The sequence below is a fragment of the Bubalus kerabau genome, chromosome 8, assembly GCF_029407905.1.
Source record: "Bubalus kerabau isolate K-KA32 ecotype Philippines breed swamp buffalo chromosome 8, PCC_UOA_SB_1v2, whole genome shotgun sequence".
Classification (NCBI taxonomy): Eukaryota; Metazoa; Chordata; class Mammalia; order Artiodactyla; family Bovidae; genus Bubalus; species Bubalus kerabau.
This window is the reverse complement of record NC_073631.1, coordinates 84,190,137-84,202,260: the sequence shown is the minus strand read 5'-3', so window position 1 is coordinate 84,202,260 and position 12,124 is coordinate 84,190,137. Positions and strand designations below refer to the sequence as shown.

Here is a 12,124-nt window from a genome sequence, read left to right as displayed (position 1 = left end):
ACATGTTAAGTCAATTAATGGGAAACAGAAAGTTCATTCCGTTAGTGGCATACTTTACAGTTATTAAAAAGGAGGTAGTAGATCTGGAGACCCTGACATGGAGATGCAACATTGTCACATGAGAAGATCAATTTTACAGAAACTGTGATTGGTTTGATCCCATATACAGGAGACAAATTAAACATATCAGAAGAGTCTGGATCTGTTAATCTGAACATGGGCTTGTGAGGCAGGTAGGGAGGGGACTATTTTCTACTTTATGTATTTCAAAATGTCTTTAGGTTTTGGTAAGATATCAAATATTTATATTATGAAAAAGAATGCTTCAAATTTGATTTTATAGCATTAATTATTTTTAAAACATGAAGAAAAGGGGGTATTTCTGGTAAAAGAGACATGTCTCCTTGATTTGAAGAAGGCAGCAGAATATATTGAAAGGGGTGGGCTTTGGAATGATGCAATCCTTGGTGCTAATGCCAGCTCAGCTACTTCCTGCTCTTATGATTTAGGGTAAGTTCCATAATGCTGTAAGTTTCTTTCTTCACAAGCAAAACAGGACAAATATGCTTAGGATTATAAAAATTAAATAAATGTAAGTTTGCTAATACATACTCATCCCCTTATCTTATTTGTGGTAATGTTGGAATGTTTCCCCAGTCTGAAGCCTCAGGAATGATGAGTTCTGGGGTCTGCATTGAACAAATACATATAAATGTATTAAGGATGGTAATACTAATCAGAATCTGTCTTAAAAAGCTTTACACTGTAGTGGTCAAGTTATTTGTACTTCACCTGATTCCAGAAAATGCTTTAGACATTATAAAAATTCTGTGATAAGTGGCTTGAATTGAAAAGTAATAGCAAAGAGAGTGAAAAACATAGGTGGGGACAAAAAAGGGATAAACAAGGGTAAAAATGTTTCTACATGAGAGTCACACTTTTAACTCTTAGGTGTTCTGGCAGCCAGTGAAAGAACCTTATATCACACAATGTATATTGCTTAGGGAATAAAAAACTAATCATGGAAGAAAGTAGATTTGGAATGAGAAGAATCTACCCTCTCTCCTGCCCTACATATACACAAAGCCTCAGGTCACACAGGTAAAATTTTAAAACTTTAAAGGCATAGGCTTTGGTTTTTCCAGAATATTGGAAATGAGGGAACGTTTGCATATTTTAAAAAGTGAAGCATGTATACTTTTATAAATCAGTAGCATAAAAAATTCTGTAGACTTGTACTTCTTAATCTTTTTGGTCTCAGAACTTCTTTACACTGTTAGACATTGTGAAAAATCCCAGGAGCTTGTTTATGTTGATGGTATGTATTGAAATTTAAAACAGAATTAAAAATATTTATTAATTCATTTTAAAACAATATGTTAGCATAATATTTTAATTGTAAAAAGTTTATATTTTTCCAAACTAAAATAAATGGTGAAATGAATAAGATTGTTTTTATATTTTTATAAATTTTGCATGTTTGGCTTAATAAACATATGGATAAACATCTGTGATGTTTTCAGTAGTCTTTTCAAATAAGTGTGCATATTTATTCTTCCTTGAAACTGCAGTAAGTGGCAGGTTTTTTTTTTTTTTTTAAGCAGGTTATTTGCAATATTCAGTCTGTAACCACAGATTTTGTACTCTAATATATTGAAACCCATTGGTGTATCTTACACTCTGACTAGGTCTTTTACCCGTGATGATCTTGTAACATTATATGTGGGTCACTTAATCTATATTGGATCACTGAATTGAGCAGATCTTCTAAATGTAACATTTCATTTTATAGTTCTTGTTACGACACTAATCTCATTAGAAAAGCCTTTAGGTATTTATTTTGAAGCTTTTAAGTTTACAGTGCAGACGTAAGTCTTTGAGTATTCTTGACTTTGTCCTGAAAGCTTGAATTTTATAATTGACAACACTGCAGTTGTCTTCCTTGAAGTAACAAGCTGACTTCATTCCTGTATAAGAAAATGTCTGGCAGATACCCAAGTCAATGACCATAGTTTGATAGTTCTTTTTGTAGGTAAAAATGGTGGCTCATGAGAAAAGCAGCAGGTTGCAACTCAATTATTGTATAAGTGCTCAAGAGATCATCACCTTTTTGTGCAGCAGAAGTGCTTTATGAGTATCTTCTCTTTCATTACTAAGGATATTAATAAGATACATACTCAAGTGTAAGGATTTAATAACAATAATTTTTACTGCTTCAACAAGTGCATTCTTGAGTGACAACCCTCCCCACCCCATCAAGTGGTATTGATGAGTATGTACTTCTAATAGTCTGGCATCTCTGGCTCAAGTCATGCTAAAGTGCCAGTGTTTTATACTGTTGTTTTAATACTATCAGTGCAAAGTCAACACATTTAAAAGTGTAAATGATGTTATAAAAGTATCTTTGATCTACCAGACACCTGAAGGGTCTAGGGAACCCCATTTTTGCAAAGTGCTGGTGTAGACCAATTAAAAACTAGAATACAGCATTACGCTAAAAACTTATACTTTGATTGAAAGTGAAAGTGAAGTTGCTCAGTTGTGTCCAACGCTTTGCGACCCCATGGACTGCAGCCTGCCAGGCTCCTCTGTCCACGGGATTTTCCAGGCAACAATACTGGAGTAGGCTGCCATTTCCTTCTCCAGGGGATCTTCCCAACCCAGGGATCAAACCCAGGTCTCCTGCATTGTAGGCAGATGCTTTTACCATCTGAGCCACCAGGGAAGTCCCTTTGAATGTATGGATGACTAGGTATTAGAAAATCTCTTAAAATAATTCATGGTATTAGTAACCCAAGTAAAAAAATGCAGATGATGGCTACAATAGAGTTTCTAAAAATCAAACTGATAGAACTAAAGAAGCATTCTTTTGAAATTTGAAAGTCACAACAATTAAACCCAAAGTAAAAAGGAATAAATTAATGCTTTCTTAGCAGGAGGTATGTGTGAATTTGCATCTTTCGGTTACTATCTTTACCATGTGTTGTGTTTCTCAAACCAGAAGTTCTCATTCTTCCCACTGGTAAACAATGAACGTACTCTCATTAAAATCAGAAACCAAAAAATTATCAAATATTGTGTAGCATCATTAGCATTTTAACATTTTTTGGAAATTACCACATAATGTAGCATATCATAATGATAAACAAGAATACATATTTGAAAAGATAACAGATGTATTCAGATTATAGGTGATGATAATAGACCTGGAAAGCCTCAAATAAACAACTATTTAAAAAAACTATTAGGAACCGTAGGATCTCAGATGGCATTCTAAAAAATTTTTTGCCACATTTTGACCATTTCCTTTAACAAAACTCTTCTAATTATTGCTTAGGAAATATAATAGGGATAGGAACAAATTCAAAAAATGACACTAAACCCCATAAAAAGAAACAAAAGATCTAATTGAAAAACTTTATACAAGTAAGCTTTGGAGCTATTGCACGTTTGGTTATAGACTATCACGATAAAGTGAATATCAAAGTGACTCACAGATTATTTGGTTTCCCAATGCATATGAAGTTATATTTGCACTATACTGTAGTCTGTTAGATATGCAATAGTATTATGTATATATGCCCTAATTTTAAAATACTATATTGCTAAAAGTGCCTACCATCGTTTGAGCCTTGAGCAAGTTGTAAACTTCTTGTGAAGGAGGATTTGAGATACTGTGAGAATTACCAGAATGTGACGCAGAGACATGAAGTGAGTACATGCTGTTGGAAAGATGGTGTCAGTAGACTTGCTGACACAAGCTTATCACAAACTTGAAATTTGTTTAAATAAAAAAATGTGAAGTGTAATAAAATGAAATATGCTTGTATAAAACCAAAGGAAATATAAAAATTGAAACATTAAGCTTTGTAAAGATCACAGTTCTTTAATCCAGAGCAGCTGTGTTGAATCCCAACAGGATTCTCTTACTTTTGAAATGTGACGGTATTGATTCTACAATTCATCTGTACGGAAATCCTGAAAAGGATAATTAGAGGAATGAGTACATAGGGGTCTTTGTCTTGTCTTAAGAAAAATGTAAAGCTTTCATATGATATTGACATCAGAATAGATAAATCAGATCAAAATAGATTCCCATAACAGATCTCAGATATTTAGGGATTTAGCATATGATGAATTTCAGAATGTCTTCAGAAATGATTTAGGGATAGCTAATTGATTATCAGACACTGATTTTGCTAAAATGCAGTTATCAGTGGCTGTCATGTCTACTTCCCTAATTTCTAAAATTTTTCCCTATCTTAGAATGTGTATTCCATCCTGTATGCTGCTCCCAGTTAGATAACTTTCCCAGTCAACTATCTTCCCAGAATATATAAAATAGAAGTCTTTAGCTATGAGATAATGAAGCTGATTTCTATTATAAGGCTATTAACGAGCCAGATGCTGGATCATTTACTTTCACAGCTCTGAAATAAAATGAATCTCCATTTTACAAAAGAGCAACAGATTCTAAGCAGCACAGTTTCACCAATATCACACAGATAGTTTAGGTCTAAAGTTTGTTTTCAAAGTCTGTCTTCATTGTAGTTAGGCAGGCTGCCTCATAAGACTGTTGTGTGACCCCTGTCTGTGTTTCCAAATAAACCTCTAGCCCCAAACTCCACCTATACCACTTTCCTTGATCTGCCTCCAGAATGTTTATACTTTGCTATTTTCATGACTTTGCCTGTGCATTAATCTTTGCCAGTAACATATTTCTCTTATTCCCTTTCCTGTTTATTGTTTACTTATCCTTTGAGTTGTAGGCAAAATTCTGTATCTCTTCTCTAACTCAAGTACATTTTCTTATATTTCTGTAGTTTAAAGTATCCTTCATTTTCTTTATTCCAGTGTACTTTATACTTCTATTATGGGGCACATCAATCTGCAAGGGATTGATTATTTATATTTATGTAATATATGAAAGTGCAAGAGTGATTCTCTTACCATAATTTAGTAAGATAAAGTCATGTAAACAACTAAAATGTAAAGCAGGATGAAATAGGGTCAAAAGAAATCAGGAGCATGTAGAAAGTGACTATTCTGGACAGCGAGGATACAGAAAATAAACAGATTACTTTTAAAATAAATAGAAATAAAAATAAATCAGGAGCATGTAGAAAGTGACTATTCTGGGCAGCGAGGATACAGAAAACATTGTAAATAGATTGCTTTTGATGTGCATCTTCAGGAATGAAAAGGATTCAGCTAGGTAGAATCTAGGAAGAAGGAGTATGAACAAAGACATGGAGGAGTGGTTGGCCTGTGGAGAGATGAGTTGAAAGATAAGAATGAGGAAGACAATTTGGGACCCGATCATAGAGAACCATGCTCCTGAGTTTGGCCTTCTCTCCTTTTGAGGAGGTTGTGAGAATGAGATTGAAAGGAAGAAGAGATAGGCATATTGAAGAGTAAGATATTAAAAGCTTGGATTTACAAAAATCATAAACTGTATTGAAACAAAATACAGTTTCAGTGACACAGCTTTAAAAATGCTCTCATCATCTGGTATAAATGTTTCTAATGTAGTATCTTAAGGTCTGCTGAAGAATGGCAACTTTAGTTGTCACTTGCTTCTGTACCTTAGTACATGTATTTATGTATGTGTAGAATATTTTTACTTTTAAGTCAGTGATGCATGGACCTTTTCTTTTTGTATATGAAGGTCAGCTGGTAATTTTATATAAGATACACATTTATTCTTGAGATTCAGTATACTTGAGTTAAGCATATTTAACCAGTTTTTCATCTACATACTACCAAAGCATTTTAAAATGTTTACCAGCTAGAGTTATCTGTTAACAGCATTTCTTTAGTTTATGAAGGACTTACTATAAGAATAGTGAGGGATTTCAAGATATAGAGAGTAAAGCAGTTAAAAGTTCTAAATACCTTGAAATCAGAGGCACTACTGAAATTGAAGAACTATGTTTCAGGAATGTGACTTTTAGTGTTCTCTAGTTGATCAAATTCAGCAGCAGTCTATACAGTTTAGTGTCTTCAGTATAGGAAATCTTTTCTGCTGTTATTGCAAGCTTCATTATATTAATGAGAAGTGGTAATGATAGGTACCTGCAAAACCAGAGAATACATATACTAAACTCTAGTTCCTCAGTTGGTATAAAAATTTTAAATTTTGGTTAAAAATATGCTCAACATATTTTGAATATTACCTGTGTCTTTAAGATTTGATTTTGCAAATATGAAGGTTTTCTTTCTAGAAATTGGGGTATCTATAGAGTGTTAAAAGCATTCACTGAAAAGAAATTCTTAAAACAGTTTATTTGGGATGACTTAAATATTTAATGAAACTTTTATACATTATATCAGAACTTCAGCTTTTGTATATTTAAAAAGGAGTTGTTTTGTATAGCATCTGTATGTATTATTTTCTCCATGTAGTTTATATTGATGTACTTCTTTTTATGTGTTGTTTAGCCGTATATGTGGGAGTCCATGTCCTGCAGTGTGGCCTGATGTAATCAAACTACCGTATTTCAACACCATGAAACCAAAGAAGCAATATCGTCGAAAGTTAAGAGAAGAATTTGTTTTGTAAGAAGGGGATGCTTAAACATCCATATTGCATTGATTTTTTTACAAAGTTACTTCTTTAGAATTCTAAATGTAATTCTAGCCTCTGTTGACCTAAGGTAGACCTATCACAAATTCTACTATATCATTTAATTTTGAAAGTCCCTTTGCTACATGCAAGTAAGCATTTCACCATCGTTATGAAATCAGTTATTTGGGGTTGTGTGTTTGATTTAGTGTTTACCTGAGAGAAGTTTAATAATATCATTTAAAATTTTAATGAAACCATTTTCAAGATACTTGAATTCAGTTTTTTTGTTCAGTTTTTAGTTAATGTTAAAACAGCAAATTGCCCATAGGGTAATAAATATGCTATTGTTTGCCAGTTTTCAAATTATTTAGGATAATACTTACAAAATTATGTAAAAAATAAGCATTACTTCAAAGGAAGATTTGTAACTTATTGGAATAAACTGTTGCAAATGTGTTACAAAATGCTAATGTTTTAAGCTCCTACAGAAACATTAAGCTTGAGTCAAAAGAACTCGCATGACTTTTGTAATCCTCTCATGCCAGTATTCCTGCAGCCGCACTAGACTTATTTGATTACATGCTCGCCTTGGATCCTAGTAAGCGCTGCACTGCAGAGCAGGCTCTTCAGTGTGAGTTCCTACGGGATGTGGAACCCTCAAAAATGCCTCCACCAGAGTAAGTAACTTTTTACCATATGCAAAATGTGGACAGTTTTAATAATATCTGTATGGAACTATCAAGCTATTCTGTGGTTAGTTAAGTCAAAAGAAAAAGAATAAATCAAATAGGATAGCAGTAGTACATATAATTTGCACATCAAATGTTCAGCTAAACATCAGACCAGCAAAAGCAGCTTTCCTGTAGCTAATTTTAAGTTCAACTCTTAAAAAAAAGTCACTGCTGCTGCTATTGTAGTCCTGCTTTTATCAATATTATTTGCTGTAGCTAAAATCTTGAGTGCTATGCTGTGCATTTCTCATGTAGTACATTAATCTTTATAATCTTAGGAAGTGGGTATTATTATCACCATTTTACAGAGATGCAAACAGGTTCAGAGAGGTTAAGAAACTTGCCCAAGAATACAAATCTAGTAAAGGGTGAAGCCAGCTATCCAATTTGAGTTAGTTCTGTAACAAAAAGAGGTTCTGAAATACTCCTTAGCAGACTATACAATAGAAAATTCTTAGCACTGAGTGAAAGAATATTAGTATTAAAAGCCTGTATAGAATGAGTTCACTGTCTGTTGTGGGGTTGGGAGGCAGGAAATGCATAGAGTTTGGGAGTCAGAGTGGCTGAGTTCTTGACTCTTTCACTCCTTTGTGGTTCCTGTAATTTCTCTAGGATTGATTTGGAGAAGGGGATAAAGCAGTCCATTTCATTCTCCTTGATAGAACACGGGAAGTTTGTAGAGATTTTGTTAGTAATTTTGAAAATGATGATGAGTGTCATAAAAGCAAACCTGTTCCTATAATAACCAAGTGTGTCCATGTAATAACAGTTAGCATGTTGTGAATGAACAAACATGGGCTTTGGAGTTCAAATCCTGACTCTTCCACTTAATTAATGAAACTGGTCTTACTACAGTTCTGTGAGATCCATCATACTTGGCTTTGTTTTTTATTGAACTGTATATGAATAGCCTTTGTGAGATGTTTTGAAAGGCAGAAAGTATCTATCATCTGACACGCCGAGGAACCTGAATCACTCACTGTTGAATTGTTTCATGGATTTTTTTTTTTTTTTTTTTTTTTGCTTATAGTATATGTCAGCTGTCTTGAAATTTTGGCTTTAGTACCCCTTTTAACTTCTGATTTTGAAAATTTTCAACTCTATACAGAAAAATAGAATAATACAATGAGCGTTCATATATCCTTCATGTAGATTCAACACAACTGATATTTGGACATATTTATCACTATCTTTTTTCCTGAACTATTTGATTATTGTGGAAATAACATTTCACATTCACCATGTTATGTATAAGAACTTGGACTTTATTCTGTATAACTACAATATCATTATGAAACACAGGAAATTTAACATTTAAATGTCTAATAGATTTTATATTCAAATTTCTCTAGTTGGCCCAATAATTGCCTTTATACTCTGTTTTTTTGTTTGTTTTGTTTTGGTTTGGTTATTTGGGTGAAGAATTTATTCCAAGCTCACACATTTCATTTAGTTGTCATGTCTCTTCAGTTTCCAGGGAAGACTTTTATGACATTGACATTTTTGATAAGCTAGCTATTTTGTAAAGCATTCTACAGTCTGACTTTAATTACTTCCTCATGATCAGAACTAGTGTAACCAGTAATTGGAGTGTATTTTTGTTTTTTTTTTTTAGCAAGAATACTACTTAAGGTGATGATATGTATTTCCTGCTGTTTTCTCCCATTATTGGTAGTACTAAATTGATATCTTGGTTTAAGTGGTCCACACAAAAAAATTCTGGTAAAACTGGATTGAGCACATTTTAAACTGCCATCTAAACTTTTAAAATCAAGGTACAAAAGATACAACTTTCAGTGTGTAATTGTAGACACTTTTAAATACAGTAGTTATCTTGTAAATGTATCTAGTGGAATCAAAATACCTTACATTTGATATTAATCAGTATTCACTTAGAAATGTGTGAACAGACTTTTCAACAATTGGACATCATTGGGTTTTTGTGTGTGTGTATGAACTTACATTGCTTCTGCAGGTTTTTAATGTAGCATATATTTATGCTTGAAAATATTTTATTGATGACCCTGTTGTACTTCTTTAAAACAAGTATGTATATATGAGTGGGAATTTTAAAAAATTTCCTCTGACTACAAAGCATTTTCTTCTTAGTTAATCAGCAGTGCATATTTTAGTTAAAAGAAAATAAACTAATAATAGATTTTATCAGAGATGCAACCTTAATGAAATAGAGTTGAGATTTTTTTCAAGTGATTTGCATATCTATTTATTGTTACATATTCTAGAATGAGATGTAGTTCCACATTAATGGTAATTTTTAAAATTTTGTAAGTACCCTTTTAAAATAAGCATTTGAGACCAGATGGAGTTTTGTCATAGTTAAATCACTGAGTTTTTTGAACTTCTTACATATTATGTCCCCAAGATCACAGTGCTCTGTCATCAACAATTATTTTAATGATCTTTCAGATGTCAACTTAAGATTCTTTCTCTAATTTTCTTGACAGCAAAGAATTAGAAACCACATGACTTGCAAACGATTGCTTAACTAGTCATTAATCATTTATTTTTTTCAAATTTTAAGAGAATAAACCAAAGAACTTTACCAATATTTATTACATGACTTCTTATACTTTTTACTTTTTATTTGCACTTAGGAAGTCAACATGTAATTTTAGTGCTACTTAACCAATTAATACTTTTGTTAAATTGTATTTCTTATTACATATTGAAAATATATGCTTTTGTCAGAATTGTTGAAACTGTAGGTGCATTCCATTTGATTTATGGAAAATATTTGCCACATAACCTAATAGGAAACTGTTCATACTATCAAACACATAACCTAAATTGATTTAATTTTTATCAGAACACACTGGACTATATTTTTCCATTAAAAATAAACATGTTAGTACACATTTTGGTGAACATTCTATTCAACCAGTAATAAATTATGGGATTTATCTTTGTTAGGTACATCAATCACTAAAGCAGTCAGGTTGAAATTATGATGATATTGATCTAATATTTAAATAAAAGGCTATATAAATAGTATAATGTTATCTCTTTATTATTTTCTTATGGTAATGGTAGTTAAAATTGTAAAATGTGAAGGTGAGAACTATAAAGAAAGGCATTGGTATTCCTTTGGGAAATAGTGTATGTATTAAACTCTTGTTAGCAGCTTTTTAGGAATAATCAAATGAGTACGGTATTAAAAATAAATGTCATTAATTTTACTAGATATCCTGTCAAACTTTTTGAATGTATTTAATGAAATAGTGCACTTTGCTAAAAAGTGGATTAGGCTAGCAGCTAGTCTATAATTTTATTTTTCCTTAAAAGCAAGTAAAAGGCTTTAAACAATTCATAAGATAAATATGATCAACTGTAAATGGAATAAATATTTTGTGATATAATTAAATACAAAATACTTTGGAAACTACCTTTCTGAATGATGAAACATGAATATAATGCTTGCTGTGTGAAAGGCACTCCAGGTGCTTACATATGTTAACATACATTAACTTCTACTCCACAAGGTAGATTGTTTTGTTAACTCCATTTTTAAAGATAAGGAAAGTGAGGCACAGAGGTCAAGTTACTTGCCTATGAGACAGTAAGTAAGTACCTGAGCCTGTATTTGAACATTTAGAAAAGAGTACATTAAAAAGTAGGTTGTCCTGGAAACATTCCCAGTACATCTAATAGCATCACTAACCTATTACTATTTGTTGGGTAATGTTTATCTTTCTTAGTGTTGAGATCATCCATAACAAATCTCTTACCGTTAAATTGTGGAAGGGAACAAAATCCCTTTTTAGTGGGTTTCTTTGCTTTATTCTTATGGGACTCTCCCACAAGAGCAATGCATTCTCTGAACATCAGCATGGAAAAAATAAAATCACTCTAGCCTCCTTAGGACAGTACTGCAGTATGTCTGAATTCAGAATAACCCCAACAGTGGCTAAGGTTACATACCTTACAACACACATACATACAGACACACACACACACACACAAATACAGAAAGCAAAGTCTTTGGCAGGTTTATGATGCCTTAAAGCTTCCCAATATCAATATTTCAAATTGTCCCTTTGTTTGTTACTCCAGGAGGTTTTTACACGCTGAGGCAATGCATCATAGTAAGATGACTGAGAGGTATGCCTTTGTTTTGTTTTTGGACCTCAGGTGCATAGACTTGGTTTAATCATAATTCTTGTGTCACTCATCGTTGGTCCATGCATGGCTCTCTTTTATTCTTTTAGTCACTTAGTTATTTTAAATGATGTTAATAAGCAGCCATGAACTTACTGAATAAAAGCTCGAACCTTGACAATAACTTACTTTACTCATATCGTATCCTCTCCGCCCATGACCTATCCCCCTTGCCTTCCTCCACTGGAGGTAACCATCATCCCTGTTTTCTTTTGTATATACTTTTTGTTGCCATCTAAATGTACTCATAAAAAGTTATATTTTACAATTTTAGTTGCTTTTAATTTTATGAAAGTGTCATGCTGTTTGTGATCTTTTGGGAATGACTTTTTTTTAAACTTAATATTATATTGCTAAGATTCGACAATATTGTTGCATATGCCTTTATTTTATAACATGAGATAAAACTGTGAAAGAGGACGTGTGAAAGAACTTTCTGAACATGCAGGCCCTTCTCAAAGATCAGTTTTAGGAAAGCGGACACATGAATATGGAACTTTTAGAACAATTTCAGGTATACTCCATCAGAAAATATTATTGTATCCCTAGAGGTAAACATATCCAGGTTGAAGACTAGGTTGGGGCTGTTTAAGGGAATTTATAGATATTCTGGGCAAGTTTATTAACCTTTCCAAGCCTCAATTTTCTT

At 32.6% G+C, this 12,124-nt stretch overlaps 1 protein-coding gene across 4 annotated transcripts in view; it reads left to right on the top strand.

Moving 5' to 3' along the window:
• CDK13 (cyclin dependent kinase 13) overlaps nt 1-12,124 on the top strand; it is a 122,558-nt gene that overhangs the window by 103,251 nt on the left and 7,183 nt on the right. For 2 of the 4 annotated variants that reach the window (XM_055590756.1, XM_055590754.1), the window contains exons 10-12: nt 6,442-6,558; nt 7,114-7,245; nt 11,371-11,418. In XM_055590756.1, coding sequence (XP_055446731.1) covers nt 6,442-6,558; nt 7,114-7,245; nt 11,371-11,418 — 297 coding nt within the window. The remainder of the gene's footprint in view (nt 1-6,441; nt 6,559-7,113; nt 7,246-11,370; nt 11,419-12,124) is intronic. The other 2 variants (XM_055590757.1, XM_055590755.1) reach the window with 1 other exon arrangement.